Below are 18501 nucleotides of genomic sequence, written 5' to 3'. Positions count from 1 at the left end.
CATGACACATGATTAGAATTGGATTAGATCTTTTGACATGCACACAGTCCACGAAAACAGGATTCCCACCGTTCCAGGATGGACGTACTAGCCGTCCATCCGTATGTCATACATCATACTAGCTGTCCATCCATACGTCATACGTCATTCTTGCGTCCTTGCACATGCACAGAACTTTCCAGGAACATATTCCATCCGATTAAGTGTTTACATGTTCTCTTGATCGGACTAAAAATGGTTTAAACCACCCCTTACCATCCGATTGAAATTTTAATCGGATGTGGCAAATTCCATCCGGTTGACGTGTTTACATGACACTTTTTTAATCTGATTGTGCTTCTAGTCCTGTTACGATCGGATTACAAGTGTCCATGTAAACGCACCTAATGATAGTTCAATCAGATTGAAAAGCCTTCATGCAAAACACCACAATCCATCTGAATGAAATTTCACTTAGATTGAAAGGGGTGATATAGATGTGGAAGAATCCAGTACATTTGAAACATTAGCCATATATCTGCTTAAATCCAATTTTTTCTCAGTTGGATTAAAAAATATCTTGTGAAGTAGTGTGAATGCAATGACATGCTGCGTTTGGTCTGAAGTATAATGCCATGCACTTGTAATCGAATATTTAAATCGGATTCATTAGGTATATTATTAGGTATAATATTATTTTAATATTATTATGTTTAGATACATACAAAGAGTACTTTTGGAATCAGAAATCGGTTTGAATTCATTCAGATTGACAAAAATCGGCACATGTTAACAGACCTACTGATGGATGTATATTTGGGTTCTGCTTGTGACAAACCATTATTTATCTTGTTTTTGCTTCAAACTCATTCTTCCTGTTCTATTGTGAGCCTGGTAGGATGATAAGGATGGTGAGTACTTCAAGGCCTTATTAATACATGTCTCCTATCTTTTAAAAAACATTTGCTCAGCAAACCCAAACACATAGTCCTGTTACTGGATTGAACCAGTTTAGTTTTCCATCATCCTGGTCATCCTCTGGTTCATGCACAATAAATAGATGATGATATTATGAATATTCAAAATGGTGTTACAAGCTTTACCCATCATTAAATGTTTAAGAGTATACGAGAATTTTGCATTATACTGGGAATAATGAGCATGATTCTCCTATATAACAACATGGAATCACAAAAAAATAGGAGCCAGGTTTTTATGCTGGATGCAGCGCTCACATTTTTATCTGGGACCGGCTCTGAGACAGCACTAGCTTGTGCGACTCCCCAGTGGCTGGGTTGGTTCCATGCCCAGTAAATGAACTCAAACCACGACTGTGAGGGCACCAGGGAACTTTGAGCTATCAGCACTCTTCACTGAACATCTTCAAGTGCATCAGGAAGTGTTATGAACCCTAAGTGGGTTAACTTAATCACCCTGGCTGTGTGGAATGGAAGGAAGACAGGCTGTGTATGTAAATGTAGTTCTATAATTACGTGGAGGAATGATTAAGTGGACAAGCAATGGCTTTTGGGTAATTTGAGATGAAAGGAATGGCTAGAGGACAAATATGACATAGCAAGGATGTTTTCTAGGGTACACACATGGGTTCATAGTAACTAGGTGATGACTTTTTCATAGTACGATCACTGCATATATAACCTACTGGTGTAAAACTACATAAGAGATGTGCTTGATACAGATGAATTAACATACTGAAATGTTTTCACTGTAAATGAGTTGATCACACAGCAGGTTTATTGTACTGTAATTTTTTGCCCCATCATCACTCTTGTCCTGAAAAAAAAATAACAAGGAAAAGAAAATTTGTACTGCATACCAATGAATTCTTTGCGCATCTTGTCCCTTTGGCGCAGGTCTTCAGTGCTGAAGATGAGTGCATTGATGAAGCTCAGCAGTGTCACCATGTAGTGTACATTATCTGTGTTCTGCAATTCATGCATGATCACACTGAAGCGATACTGCTGCATCTTTACAGTCTGCAAGAGAAAAAAAAAACACTCAATCTAACATCAAAAATTCAGCAGCATTTTTATGATGAAATTAAAAATATAATTTGGTATGATATTAAAGACGTGTAGTCAGGTAAAATAGTTTACCTTCAGGGCATATTTACATGTATTTATATATTTATATTTAAATGCATTTATGATACATTTATCAGGCCCTCCAGGACTTCATGATTTTGAAATGAATGGAATATCAAGCAGTGATAATCTGAGGAGCTTCCATCTATCCATTCTCTACACTGCTTATTCTACTGGATCACAGGAAACCTGGAGTCTATCCCAGGAGACTCAGGACACAAGGGTACACTCTGGACAGGATGCCAATCTATCGCAGGGCACAACCCACATACACACTACAAACAATTTAGAGATGCCAATCAGCCTAAAACACATGTCTTTGGACCAGAGGAGGCAACCCCTGAAGCATAGAGAGAACACGTGAGGAGCTTGCAATTTTTTTTTAAATTAACACAGATTTTATGCAGACCTGTCACGTGACACAATACACATTCAGCCAAAGCCCTCTTCTATGTTCATGTGTGTCGAACATGAGTACAGCTATCATAGAAAGTAATTACATATTACATGTCTTCACTTGTATTAGTTTAAAAGAAGAATCCAGGGCTTAATTTGCCAATTCATGTAATAAACCTTGCAAGTTGCATTGCATATTCAAGCATCAAGCATTTTTGTCAATCATAAAAAAAAAACTGCAAAATCCTGGCAGGACTATCAGTTTCCTGTTCCCCTGTGACCTCTGTTTTAGCTTTGCCAGATGTGACGCCTCCTGCAAATAGTTTGCCTTATCAAATAGTTTGCCTGTATATCCTGCCTCCTTTGGATGGCAGGATATACATATTGTACATGTGTCATTTTGTAATTTCTCTAGAAAAAACATTTTCTTTTTTTCACCCAGAGAAATTTTTTCATTTGACTATAGGATAAACAAAAAATGGCATATTTCTGACCACCATATGTTGCTCTTGTGTAAAACTGTGACAAAATGCTCCTTTTGACATTCTTTTTTTTCTCACCATGTTTTGTCCTTCCTTTTGTCTAAAATAGTGTCCTACTTCCTGCCCTCTGTTTGTACACTAACTAGTGCATTGTGTGATGTAATGAGTGCAATAGATTATATTCCACTATGCTTTAAAGCATGGAAATACTGTCCAAACCATTTTGTGTTAATGTGAGGTAAAGTTCATGGGATAAAGATTTGGACATAGGACAAACTGCTGAGACAGGACCCCACTATGTACTATGCACAACACTCCTAGACAAAAGGGTTCTTCATGGGTCCCTTGAATGCTGAATTGTTCTACTATTTAACATTTTCTGAGAATCCTTCTACTACAGAAGCCCTAATCTTGGCAAATGTCCACCTAGATCTCTGCTATCATATGATAACTACCAAAAAGGGAGGATGAAGGCTAACACATGCTTTCTGCAAGACATGTTAAGGCAGCAGCTGCATGTCTTCGGACTTCAAATAAGCAGCACACAATATACACACTTGGAGGGAGACAATATCTACAGGATAACATGTTTCTGTTGTGTTACCCAGTAGCTCTGTACGTCAAACATTTAAGGTTCTCAGAAATAGATGAATTCTTTATGCTATGTTACCATTTTATCACTGCAAGTTTTTATACTAACAATGTTTATCAGTGGGTGGCACAACCTGCATTAAATCTTGCAGCTAAAACATTCTCTTGAGAGATTTGGCATTTGTATATAATATTCAGCAGTAAATATATATGCATCATAACATGGAATGAAAAACAAGCAGTGTGTGCTCTTTGTCATATGCTCTCTACTGTCTTCACTCCTATTGATAGTCGCTGCAACTCATTACTCCATATTTCCATTACGCTGGACACTCCCACATCTACTCAGCAACGGTTGCTGTTGCTCATGTCATGGGAAGCCGGCAGTTTTCAATGAAAATAAATTATCTTTGGTCACTTTGTGACTAAGAGTCATTTTATGAATAAATGTAGCATTAGGATGCAAGAGAGAACTGCTTTTTCTTTGTAACGTATCGCATTATTATGCCTGAACTACAAAGGATATAACCATTCAATGTATTATTAGCAACAAGGTTTTTCCCTCATATTCAAATGCACACAGGCCTATGTGTTAAATTGAATGAAGACACAGTGAAGGCTCTACTGCCTCACAATCAACATTCACTTCATTCATTCATGTGTGTAAAAAAAGGTTAACTGCACTCTATCGATAGGCATAGACACAAGGACATTTTGGAGAAGTGGACCTCAACTTCTCATTATTCCTTGAGGACACTAATTCACATTTCTTATTTAGTTCCATGTTTTTTGGTTGGCCCCAGATGCATTTGGAGTGGAATAAAAAAAAGAACTGACTGACAAAGAAACTGATCCTGTGTTATAAAATACTAATAATTGACACTTACCTTATAGTGGTCCAGAGAGTCCAGGGCCAATCTGTACCCTTCTGCAGCAAACATGCTGAGAGCAGCAAGCAGCTCAAACACCTGCTTCTTCACCATGATATTAGATGTATCCAGAGCTGGAGGAGTCAAACCACAAAAAAATAAAAACACAATTTTAGACAAAACCTCATTTCTCTTTTTTGCCACCTTTCTGCTATGATTGACTTGTTGCTCTAGCCAGGCTTTTATATGAGAACATGCATGCTCCCTCACTCTTTCCTAATGAGAGATGAATTTGAAAATATTTTGCAGTGTATTTTTCTGGGCAACATGATGGTGCTTCAGGTAGTGCTCTAATCTCCATCTCTTATCCTGAGCTGGGTTACTATGTCTATGTGGAGTTTTACCCGTCCTCTCTGATGCTATTTAGTACAACCGTACTCCTGCTCGTGTGCTACTACAGTGCTAAAAATGTATCACAGTAGTAAATATGATGCAGCAGACTTTGACAATCTAATGGGCTCATATTCCAGTAAACCATGTTTTTTCTCTTCTAAATTTGCCTCACGTTAAATGTAAAGTATTGTAATAAAGTTTTGGCCTTCTTTTCTCAGTGCACTCAGTGAGTCCTGAAGTACGCACAGTGCTAGGACTGAAAGATCAAATCACTGTTTCATCTTGGTATGCAGAGTAAAACTATAGTACCTCTATACTCCTATAGTACTTCTGAATAGTGATATTGAGAACTTTAAACTCTCTCAGTAATCACTTTATCCTGTGGTGACTCTGGACCCTATCCCAGGAACACCGGGTGTGAATTGGGAATACCTTTCCTGAACAGGAAGCCAGTCCGTTGCAGGGCATCATACAGACACACACTCACACACTCATTCACACCTAGGGACAATTTATTTTAGTCAGTCCACCTACTAGCATGTTTTTGTGGAAGGAAATCAGAGAGCCTGAAGGAAATTCATTTGTACATACAGAACATATACTCAGAAACTCCACACAAACATTAACCCGAACACACAATCAAGCAGTGGATGCTGGAGCTTTGAGATTTTTCCATCAAAATGATCTATATTAGATACTACGTGATATAATGAAAAGAAGACAAAAAAATATATAGTTATGTTTTGCTTTTCATGTAGAATTTTAAAAGGCAAACAATTTGGCTTTCTGGAAATTGATAACTCCATATAAATAGTTGTACAGTCCTGGCCATTTTTATCAAAAAATACAAATATTTTACCTTGTGAGAGCTTACGCACGTAACCCTCATTTTCCATGATAAAATGGATCCCTATAGATGAGTTCATTACAGCCTTGACACAGTTGACGCAGGTGAGCTGAAGCAGCGCGTCGGTGATGCGTGAGCAGCCTCGACCTGAGAGACGACCCAGGGCCTCCAACAACAGGTCGAGTCCTGACAGTTCGAGAAACTGTACCATCCATGCCTGATCACTGCCCTCCAGCCGCTTTTTCAGGCCAGAGTAATTGACCACGGTCGGCACCTGCAGCAGGCGGATGCACAGCTCGGGTTCAGCATTCTCTAGGTTGGCCTCCTGCGTGCTTGAATCCGAGTCCTGAGATGAACCTAGGTGACATTTCAGCACCGCCCATTTCTTCTGCATTGACTTCAGTGACATGATGAAGCCGGTTCAGATGATGATGGAGGAAGAACTGTTAGAACAAAAACAAAAACATACAAACTGATCAGGTCAACTTGTTGAGCACACTGAAATGAGGCAAGTTGTAATACTAATAGATAGGATCTGCATCTATTCATTCTCTACATTGTGTATCCTATTGGGTCTTAGGGGGACCTGAAGCCAATCCTAGAAGACTCACAAGGCAGGGTTTTACATACGATATTAAGAATAAAAAATAGTGTGTCTTTTTGGATCTCTGTTTGTACCCAGTAGCACTGCCATGCTGGAACATGTCCCTTAGTTCCAGCGAGATGAATTCCTTTAGACCAGGGGTGTGGATGCAGGTTTTCACTTGAATCAAATAGAGTCCACACTGATTACAAATGCTTAATAAGTTGATCTTGGCTTTCACTAGACTCAGGTGTGGCTTCAGCTTGATTGAAATGAAAGCCTGCACCAACACTTACCCTTTCCAGATAAGACTACACACCTCTGTTTTCGTCAATTGTTTACATATTTAGGGAAGGCCTAAATATAAGTGTGAAGACCAGTTGACAACATACTTTTGACTGTATAGTGAATGCCTTTGTAGATAACATTAGTTGTGAAGGCAAAAAAACAGGCAATGACATAGCAAGTCACATAACTAAACCCTGGCTTAACATTCTTATTTACATATTTGCAATCATCCATGTTCGGTTAATACAGTGCATGACGGCTTAAAATAACAGCGTGTCTCACACTATTATATAAAAGGATTATTTAAGTGTTGATACTTGGTGTGAGCAGACGCAGCCATGTTCAACTGGATCCCTGATCTGAGTGACTGACCTTCCATCCAGGGTGCATTCGAGATCGGAACAAGACTAGACTGCTGCAATTGGAGGAAGTGACAGCTGTGCACATCTGCCCAGTGACAGTGTGGCTCAGCAACTCCTCCTACAAATCTCTGCAGGGTGTCCTGTCAGCTGCAGAAGACACGAGGCTCAACCCATAATACAAATCATTTAACACTACTTGTTGCATTTGCTGTTAGCTGTCAGAATGCTGGGAAAGATTTCATACAAACTCTGTTGTTCCAGAACTAACATGAATCTGCTTGGATCTGTGAAAATGTCAGTTCTAACAGGCATACAGATATTTTTTTATACTTATGCTCTGCTTCACTCCCATCGTTTAGGGTTAGATAAAATGTTGTTTACCACCATTTTCATTTGAATATGACACAAGTTCAAAATACATGATGTTTTGAGTACAGACTGATTCACCAATCCACCGCCATTAAAGCAAAACATTCAAAACATGCACCAAACACCATCAGTTTGGAACAGGATCAAAGAATCTCTCAGGAAACAATGAACTTTTTGGTAATCTCTGCTTAGACAAAAGTATGTACAGTACTGTTTGTACATACTGTATATAAGGGAATAAGCTTGAGACAGAATTTTGTGAAAAAATCCCCTTTTACATATTCTAGTAATCTCAACCCCTATGGTTCTGCCTTGCTTTCTCCAACAGCCAGATAAACTTTCTCCTTTACCTGTCTCTACTTGACTTGTTCTGGATATGTTGCACTTAGCTCTGATTTCTGCTGTAAAGAATTTGGAGTATTATCATCATCAGGAACTTTCAGGGAAATAGCATGTCTATGCAGCATTTCTACTCACTTAAACATTTTTTTTATTATTTTATCCTGGTCATGGTTGTGATATGTTTTCTTGTTTCCTTGAATAATCTTTTAGATGAGGAGTAAAGTACTATAATTGACTTGGTTTGATCTTGGATATTTGCTAAACAGAAACACTTCATGATGCTATACATCTACCTGGACCTAATGGTATTATACTGAAATGGACATCCCTTCCCTCTTCTGTGGTTTGAACAAAGTACATGACTGGCTGATTTTACATTTGACATAACCTGTTATGTTGGTTATGTTAACCATCTGAAAGGACCATGCCTTGATCTAAAAATAGCCCTTTATTATACTTTTGGTTCACATGATTGAAGTATTTCTTGCTTATAGGTCAATGTTATTGTTGAGTGTCCTGCCTTAGGACAGATTTTGCTATAAAATGATGGCGACTTGATGGTGGAAGTAATGGAGATATGTGCAAACCCACAAAGTTAAACTGTTCCCATATCTTGGCCTTGAGGTTTGGCTAAACAATGTGTTTAACATTACGGCTGTTTGACCAAAAGAGCTTACTAATAATCTATTCAATCCTTATGCCTTGTATACAGCAACAATGTTTTACTGTATGTTTTGACCAAACTGAACTTAGCATGTAGGTCTATAAAATGCATCTAAAAGAGAAAAGCAGTTGATGATTTGTTGGGGCAAGAAATGTGAAGGAAACAGTAAGCACAAAGACTTTTGTTTTTTTTGTTAGACAAATCCTTTTAAACTGTATATATCTTGCATATATACATGGGAAGTGTATGCACTGATCAACCATAACATTAAATCCACCTACCTAATATTGTGGGTCCCCTGTGTTCAGAAAACCTTTCTCACCTAGCTAGCATGAACTTTGTCAGCAATTTATGCTACAGTAGCTCTTCTGTGAGCTTGGACCAGGCGGGTTAGCCTTCGCTCCCCACAATATTCAGTGAGCCTAGATGTCCTTGACCCTGTCACTTGCTAGGTACTAACCACTACATATCAAGAACACCTCACAAGTTAGGGTGTTTTGGCGTTTCAGTGATCCAGTCATCTCACAATCGCAGACCCATTTGTCCTTCTTCCAAGGCATTATATATATATATATATATATATATATATATATATATATATATATATATATATATATACACTGATCAGGCATAACATTATGACCACTTGCCCTGACCCATCATGCACTGTGTATGCACTGTATATGCACTGCGACACCTTTCTATCAGAACCAGCATTAACTTCTTCAGCAATTTGAGCAACAGTAGCGGCTGTTGGATTGGACCGACCACTCAGGCCAACCTTCGCTCCCCACGCTCAACCCTTCCTTGGACCACTTTTGATAGATACTGACCACTGCAGACCGGGAAAACCCCACAAGAGCTGCAGTTTTGGAGATGCTCTGATCCAGTTGTCTGCATCACAATTTGGTCCTTGTCAAACCCTTGTCAAATCCTTACGCTTGTCCATTTTTCCTGCTTCTAACAACGTTGAGGACAAAATGTTCACTTGCTGTCAAATATATTCCACCCACTAACAGGTGCCAAGATGAGGAGATAATCAGTGTTATTCACTTAACCTGTCAGTACACACACACATACTTATATATACACAGATCAGCCATATGTTTATGTGCATGTGTGTGTGTGTGTGTGTGTGCAGTGAACCATGGCCAAGCTTATCAAATGAGAAGAATTCACAGAACATCTGTGGCTGGAGTAGATGGGTGTACATTTCTGTTTCATTTCATAGCATCACTTTACCTCAAGTTTTTAGTCATTTATTCCCTTCATGCACAGGCATTTCCCCAGAATGCTAGGCACTAGACTCAATTCTGCAGACATCTCTATTATTTATCCATCCTTCATGTTAGCAACAGAAAAATATTGCCTAAATATCACATTCTCATTTGACAGACCATCACCTCATGACTACAAAGTTTTTTCCTGTTCCAGCATTAACAATGTTCATGACTCATATGCAGTTGTTTATATATTCTGAAACACTCAATGCTGTTAGGATTGGATGTTAGAATTCATGGAATTTGGTGTAAAACAAATGTATGTCCTCTGCCTGCTCTCCACAGGCACTGTAATGGCTGTGAGCAAACTGAGAATATTTTACCAAATGTGCTGTAAAATGATCCTGCTATTTTGAGAAAGATGTGGTCACGCAGGAAATTTCATGAAGTTGGAAACTCTGAGCTGTTATCGCACAGTTGTCCACACTGAAGCTAAACACTACTGCAGCTAGATTTTTGAGCTGACATAACAGATGACTAGCACTGGAAAGAGCGGAAATTTCTTCTTGTGTCAATCAGTTCATGTCACCTTCTAGAGAAAAATATGCTGTATTTGTTTCCTGTTTCCTTCACTGTCCCAAAATGTGCTTTTTTTTAGTTACGTCTGCAAAGGCTGAATGTTTTATTTTTGCTCTTCTCCCACAGATGACACCTTTAAATATTTCATTTTCTTGGCCCACAAATCCAAACTAAGATAACTACTGTTGAATAACTTAAGAAGTTCTTGAGTGCTTCAGATGTATTCAGCAGTATTCAACAAGTAGAATCCCCAAACTGAAGAGCACAAAGGGGGTCTTTCTACACCCGAGCAGCACTTAGGTCTTTATTTTTATTCTTTTAATTTATTAAGCCACAATACCCAGTGTCTGGATACCACATTTTTATACTCTGTCTCTCTCTCTCTCTCTCTCTAGCTAGTCCTCCTACTGGCATGATTTGAGAAGAGGAAGGAACCAGTGAACCCAAAGGAAACCTACATGGACAAAAGGAGAACATGTGAGGAGAACTCCACACAGACAGTAACCCTGACCCCCAGAGCTGTAAGGCAGCAACACTTTTTGAGCTTTTTTGAATAAGGAAACATGACTAACAATCTTCTACATGGCTCTCATTGATCCAAACACAAATTTTCAGCAAAGGAAAATACCTAAAAGGGCACTGCATTACTAAAACACACCAAACCTTATACCATTTATTTGTAGAAAGGAAAAATGGTTTAAAGCTTCTTTAAGATTAAATCTATTAGATTGTGACCATAAAGCATGTCATGTAAGCAAAAAAAGCAGCAGCATAGGGCATACAATATTTTGAACATCATGTGAACAGGGGGCTCATTCTGCACATATGATGCTGTGTAATGGGAACAGTTTAAGCACAAAGCACAGCCTGCAAGCACTTTGCTGCCAATGGATTTACTCTGGACAATGGGGTACTTATGTCAGAATGAATGCTAACTATGTATAAAATTCAATACGAATTGAACCCGGGTCACCACCACTCCTGTTTTGTCCTCGTTTTAATCCAACAATGAATAATTCACCAAAGCTTCTACTGTCATAGATTCATTAAAAATTGTATCCGGGTCAGGGTCACAGTGGATCTGGAGCATCGTGGGAACATCCCAGGAACACTACGATGGCATGACGATAGCCAGTGTCGTCAATCCACCTACTAGCATGTTTTAACCCATGCAGAAAACATGCTGAACTCCAGACAGATCCAAGTGCAGTATCAAGCCAGGGACTGACGTAGCAGTGCTACACACCACGCCACTATCCTCTTGGAATTCATCTAATGGAATTCCAGGTCTGTCAGAGGTGCCAATAAGTAAACCTTTGCTAAACATTACACCAAACACTTCTTAAAAAGGACAGGCTAAAGATAAGAATTAGTATCTTCCTAAAGCTTAAAGAAACCGAGGATGACCAAGAAGTGTGGAATGTATGCAACAGCACACAATCATGCAAATAAGTTTTTTTTTTCTTTATTATTATTATTATTATTATTATTTTCCTTAATTAATCTTATGAAATGCAATTTAGAAAAAAGAATCACAGCTCACAACAAACACACAAGCATGCTCTTCACTATACTCTTAAAAAATGTCTTCAATAATCCTGTTTAAAAAGCATTTTTGTTCTCTTACGGAAAAATGGTTGCTTGCCAGTTGGCACTTTTGTTCAGGCAGCTTCTCTGTTGCTGCCAGTAAGTGCTTGGTGATGCCCACGCAAAGTGTTACTGCAGTCTCTTTACAGACAATACCTCTTCACAGTGAGAACCAGCAATGCCCTGGGTTCTAATCATGTGTGCTGGTTTAGGTTCTGATTCTGAGGTTGCCTGACAAAGCTTTATTCAGATACACAACAACAGCTAAAGCACAGTCCTGCAGTTAATCAAGTCTGGCATGAGTTTCCAATTCCTCCAAATTAAAAAGGATTTAAGAATCGCCTTTCTAATGCAAAGTTAATTAGTAACTGAACAAAAAGAATTAGGCTTATTTCTTATCTGTGACGGAGACTGAAATGCACACAACAGCAAGCATTCACGTTCTTTTCAATCACTTACTTAAGCCTATTTGTGAGATTAGTTCTGACTAACTGGCATTTAAACAGTCATTATTTGTATGAAATAAGAGAAAAATTCACCTTTAATTGACACATACACAGTACAAAGATACTAAAGGTACAAAGGCACCACCCTAATGACCACGAATGTTTTTTTCCCTCTTAGTATGCTATTTTGCTTTCAAGAAGTATTGCTTGCTCAAATGCTTTCATTTTTACAGGATGTAAGGACGTCCATGCAGTGCTCAGTGCTTCCTTTTTAAAGAGTGAACAATGGCAAAAAAGGAAATACGTTACCATAACAACAAAGTTATGCTGTTTCTCCTTTTCGATGCCGTATCTCATGTGATCCTGACATGTTCTTCCCCCTGAAATACAGTCACTTGAGGGGAAAGAAATGCTACTTGATGCATCTTTTATATTTCTTGAATGCTGAAGCTGACACTGCAGCAGTGTGTAAGAGTGAATGCTCTCTTGGGTGCTAACCTACATTTGTCTGATCACATCTTTTTCCAGTCACACTGTGTTTGCGACAAAGTCTATAAACACATTAGTCAATTTGGAAGTGTTGCTGAGACGAAAGATGCCCGACGTACTCGGATATTTAATGATGATTCAATTTATAGTGCTTTTAATAATGGACACTGTCTCAAAGCAGCTTTACAGACATATATATTATATATATTTAAACATAGTTTAAATTTAATTTTAATTCATGTTTGTCCCTAATGAGTAAGCCAGAGAAAATGATGGCAATGAAAAACTCCCTGAGATGATATGAGGAAGAAACCTTGAGAGGAACCAAAGGGAACCCATCCTCATCTGGGTAACACTGGAGAGTGTGATTAAAAATCATTTCCTTTATACAGCTGTATATAGTCGTGTAACCAGCAGCTTCTGAGCAATATATAAGTATGAGCATCATCATGATTTCTGGATCCATTATAGAAGTAACATAAATTAAGTTAAACAGAAATGTAAACATTTTGTTAACTGTCACATCAAGTCAGTCAAGGACAACCTTTGTGTTGTATCATTCTATTCAGGAAATCACTGGAAGTTGATGTTTACTGGCTGGGACATTGGATTAAGGGAACCATGGAAATGTGTCATCCTTCCTCTGTGAATGACTGTCTTGTCTTGATAGCACAATCTCAAAGTACAAACATCAGCCATGTCTCACTCAAAGCCACACAGACAGAAAAGCACTCAGATAAAGTAAATAATTATACTGAATCCTACTGCCAGTACACAATACACATCAGTTACACTGACTCCTCCTTGTTTACTCCTATGTGCAGTTCTTTTTGTATTAGTTTTTCCGTGAGCTTACACGCCCTGTTGCCTTTGTTGTACTCTCTGTCTCTAAGACCAAAATGCTACATTGAAAACCTGCACTTTTAATTCTATGTTAACTGCAGATTTCCAAGGATCTCAGCTGCACCTTGCATTCTCAGATCTGCCTAAACCCATCATTAATGTTTATGCTACGTTCACACATACAACGTCGTACAGCGACAAAGCGATCAGAGATTATTCATTTTCAGTAAGTGCTTCTGACCTCCAGAGACATAAGCGACAGCAACCTGGTGACTAGATGTGGGTGTGTCCAGCTACATGACACAAAGTTGAGAAAAGTTTAACTGTATTCAAATATGGTGCGACTTGGTACAGTGACCACGATTTGAGGTGAAGACAGTAGAGTGCACATGATCATAGCAAAAAGCACACACTGCTTCTCCTACATCTCATAGGATATGATGCAGATATACACTGCTGAATTTTATTATTCAGACACCAAATCTTCCTCCAGAATAATTCATTTTACTGGCAAAATTAATTTGCTAGTTGCCCCAGCTGCTGATAAAAAAGTATTACTATGACAACAAGAAGTAGGGACGTCTACTGAAAACTTTATAGTATAGCGACTGGTGACTTAATAAAATCACTGTATGCGTGAAAGTAGCTAAATATTTCATATAACTGTATAAGGATTTCGGTTCCATATAAGACCTTATAAAACTATTTACATTTTTTTCACATTTACCTTTATATGCAAATATTGTTCTTTGTATTGCATAATGGTTTCCTAACAAGTCATTGTTGTGTCAGTATTTCTAAGGAAGTAGTTAAACGCCAAGAAAAAGTTTTGTGCCAAGAATGTTCTACTAGACATGTTTATACGGTTTCACCACTGAGTTAACTTTTTAGATGGTAAGTTAAAAGCTTCCAAGTATACATGCTATAAAAAATAAAAGATAAATTAAATCCTCTGAGTGAAAAGCTTTCCAACCTTTTCAAAGTTTTAAGACATTTACTTAAAAAAATTAACACTTATTTTAACTATGTCTGACCCAATGGCTTAATATCCTTCTAATTAGTGGCTACTCCATTACATGAAGCACTGGTAATGCATTATTTTGAATAATGTATTTTTCTAACGAATGCACTAGCAAAGTTAACATGAACTCAAAATGGTGACTATTGAAGAATCTCTAGTCTACTCTCACACTGCTGTAAAGGGGGGAAAAATATCCTTTGATTTATTTCCCAAACCGAAAAGTTTCCATAACCAGTTAGGAAAGATCATTTATAGAGCACATCCATGTACTCTCCCACAGTGGTAATACCGTTGATGGTGGTTACTTGTGCTATTTTGTTTTCATAGCTATTTTGAGTGGAATTTTGATATTGGACAGTGGAGTTTGGAAAGTCATTTCAATGCTATTTATATAGTGCTGTTAACAATAGACATGATCACAAAGCAGCTTTACAGAAATCCAGATGGGGACAGGTCCACTTGGGACGTCTCAGAGAGCAGAAATGGGTTTGATATCACCATTGATTTAGACCTAGAACCCTAGGGATGACACAAGAGATGAATAAGTCACTCAAATGATACAAGGAATGAACCTTTAGAGGAACCAGAAGGGAACCCATCTTCTATTGGATGAAATAAGAGAGTAAAATTATAAGTTATTACTCTTCCACAGTTTTATACTGTGGATTAAAACAGTGCGAAGTGAGTTGAAAGGAGCAAGTTTTTATGAATACAGCAAGTGAAGTTCTTCACTACATAGTTTAGATATAAGATGTTTTTAGTAAGTGGAATCTTTAGGATTTCCATGAAGGACCATTCACAGCATTTTTATGGTATCCATGTAGGATCACCTTGCCAGCCTGCAAGATATTTTTGTAGATTTCTGAATAAACATTTCACACAATTATTAACTGAATAACAAAAAAAAAAAAGAATTCTGCCTATTTTGGTGGTGTCCTTGTTAAACACTGAATTTCTTTGTCATGTTACATTCCACAGTGGGGATTAATGGCTCATAATGGCTCAAGTAGACATTCAGAGCTGTAAGAATTTGTAGTTTTTCATGAGTATTTCTGTTTTAACCTAGATATCCATAGAAAAAAAATAATCAAAAAAGCTTTAAATGGTAATATCAAACCCATTTCTGCTCTCTGAGAAGCATCTATGAAGGTGTTACCTTCAATGACATCTCACACTGATTTGAAAATGTTTGATAAGTTAATTTCGAACACCAGTGCACTGGTATAAAGGTTTTACTCTCACTGTCTTTATATATGTATGCATACAGTGGAGTCAGAAGGTATGAATAGTGAAAATGCTTCTTTGTTTCATTCTCTTATGAATTAGTACAATATTTTTCACGACAAATTATATTATAGACAACAACTTGAGTAATAAGTAGAATCTTAAAAATATTTACATGAACTTCAGGGTTTCTTAATGACGGTGTGCAGTCGAGTCGAGTTTAGATAAAATCCAGAGGAATGTCACATGCTTCAGTAGTGGAGATTAGACCTGAGGAAAATCTGACCTTTTGTACAAAGCAGTTAACATGGTTAATATCACACATTTGCTTACATTTCAATAGGAATCTTGAAATAGTGCAGAATTGTGAATAATACTTTATATATTCAAGATTCAAGCAACATTTGCTTGCCGTGTTCTAAAATATTTCAAGAACACAATGCTAGAACTATTTCCAAGAGTTTCCATGCGGTCTCAGACTTTTGGACCCTACTGTGTATATCTGTACACATATACTAAAAATATTTTATTGCATATTGCAACTTGAAAGGAATTGTTAGTGCCAGATAACCAGGTCAGGGTCAGTCATGAAGGTGAGGGGTCAAACAGTGGCTCTTTTGCAGTCCTGGGGATAGAATTCAAAATCTTCTTGCCACTAAAACAGAAATGTAACCATTAAGCTCTATTTAATTGCATTGCCTCTCAGTGGTGTTGCAGTAATCTTGGTGTGGAACCTAAACAAATAATAAGGATTGATTTCCTCTGCAAATGGTCTACATTAAAGACCTTGGTCTGTGGTTCTTCTGGTTTTTCTTGTCTGTCTCCAGGACAGAAATGACCTCTACTACTGTCTCTTTTTCCTTTGTATGTCGTCAGCCATCTTGAAAAGTTTTTCTCATCCAGTGTCAGCATCTTGAAGCCCCGCCCCCTCCTGCTACATAAGCAAAGCTGCGAGCATTGAGTGCTTGAAGTGTCCGACATTCCACACTATTTTTTTTTGTTTGAATAGGTTCATCCTCTGGGTACTTGAACTGCACATCTTTTCTCCGTGTTAGAACTTTAAATGTGAATACACTACTCAAACTATTTATTTGGGATATACCTAAAATCCTTTCTCAGACACTGAGTAGATAATAATGGCTGTCTTCAGTCATGTTATGTCCTCCAGACCTGCTCTGACTACGGTCTGTAGACTTGTATTACTCTGAAAGAGTTGCTTGTAATTGAATATATGTATCTAAATCAAGTCTTACTTAGAATTTGATGGTGTTAGTACATTCCACTCTTGAGTTATAATGTGATAATTGTTCAAATGGTAGGATAAGATTTTCACACTTCAGCTTTTTTTTTTCATGCTTTGCCCCCACAAACCAAATGTTCATATTTGAAATGATTGTGAATAGACCTTTGTGCATTATTCCTGTTTGCTTATTATTCAGAGATTGATAACAAGTGAAAATAATGGAGATCTTAGACTCTGCCATTCAGTGCTCCCAGCTCATATGACAGAATTTCCTTATTTAAAAAGGAAAGGACACACTACTAGGCATGCACCAATCCTGTTTTCCCCATTTATTTTTTGGATACAATACCGACATCCGATACTCTCCTCCAGACAGGAACACAGCTGAGCAAGTTTCTGTTATGTGAGTGGTGCAATGGCAAATACCAAAGTGCAAGATCTTGGTGGTGTCTACATATACAACATTAAGCACAACAGAGATGGGATTGCACAATATATCTAATCTGACCTGATACCAATTTCAGAACACACTCTAATACATTTACTCTGTATCACTCCTTGAAGGCCACTCATTATCAACAAATGTTTATACACATCATATAGTAAACAGGTTCATAGTGACCCTGATCCTAATTATCTATGTTTTTTTTTTTTAATGTACAAAATGTAGAGCAGGTGTCATCAAGAGGGGCAATGTATTTGACTGGACCAAACTGAGCACATTAAAAAAAATCTGTAGCATAGCTGATCACCATATGGAAAACTGGGTATAGATCAGCAACTTTACTTTTCTTTACTCTTGTTTTAGCATGTTCTATATTGTGGCTTTAACCCTTTCACAAGCATCTACACTCACTGAACACTCTGCTAATACTTGGTACGGATTCTACAAGATGCTGGAAATATCCCTGGCCCCTGTTGACATGACAGCATCATGCAATTCCTGCAAATTTTCAGATGCACTTTCAGCTCAACCAGTCTCACCATTCAACTCTGACCTCACTCAGGCACTTCTGTCAGCAAAACTGCCTCATACTGGATGTTTTTTTCTTTATTGCACAATGCTGAATAAAATAACTGCTTGGACTACTGAACAGAATACTATGAGTTCAACTCGTATGAGTTCAAGTCCCAGCCCTGACAAGCTACCATTGCTGAGCAAGGCTCTTAACCCTTAACTGGTCTGTAATGTCCTTTCACTTCTGGATAAGGCTACCTAGGGTTATATTATATACCTATATTTGGACAAATTAATTTCAAATTAATGTCATCTGTTCAGAGTCCATGGTTCTGGTCAAAAGTGTTACAGCACTAGGAAACACGTCAGTCTTAATTCTATTACAATCAGGCACTTTATAGAATTGAATCTTCACAAATTTGAGTCAAATACACCCTGACCTAGAGTGTTACATCACTGGACACTTTCCTAATGTAGGAGTCAAGCAGCTGGAAAACAGCATGGAGGCAGTGATCACGTGACCTGGATGTGAAGAATGTCTAGTGCTGATACACATCAAGCTCACACTGAACATGTACACAACGTGTCGCTCATAATCAAGACACTACCCAGATGATAAAC

The 18501-nt window shown here is 37.9% G+C and overlaps 1 protein-coding gene across 4 annotated transcripts in view; it reads right to left on the bottom strand.

Moving 5' to 3' along the window:
• inf2 (inverted formin 2) overlaps positions 1–18501 on the bottom strand; it is a 38989-nt gene that overhangs the window by 19823 nt on the left and 665 nt on the right. For all 4 annotated transcript variants that reach the window (XM_058399192.1, XM_058399189.1, XM_058399190.1 and 1 more), the window contains exons 2-4: positions 5675–6105; positions 4441–4556; positions 1817–1976 (exon numbers count right to left, since the gene is read on the bottom strand). In XM_058399192.1, the coding sequence (XP_058255175.1) occupies positions 1817–1976; positions 4441–4556; positions 5675–6071 (673 nt within the window). In that variant the 5' untranslated portion in view covers positions 6072–6105. The remainder of the gene's footprint in view (positions 1–1816; positions 1977–4440; positions 4557–5674; positions 6106–18501) is intronic.

This window comes from Hemibagrus wyckioides, linkage group LG09 (genome assembly GCF_019097595.1).
Source record: "Hemibagrus wyckioides isolate EC202008001 linkage group LG09, SWU_Hwy_1.0, whole genome shotgun sequence".
Lineage (NCBI taxonomy): Eukaryota > Metazoa > Chordata > Actinopteri > Siluriformes > Bagridae > Hemibagrus > Hemibagrus wyckioides.
Note: the sequence above shows the minus strand (reverse complement) of the source record. Positions and strands in the feature narration are given on the sequence as shown.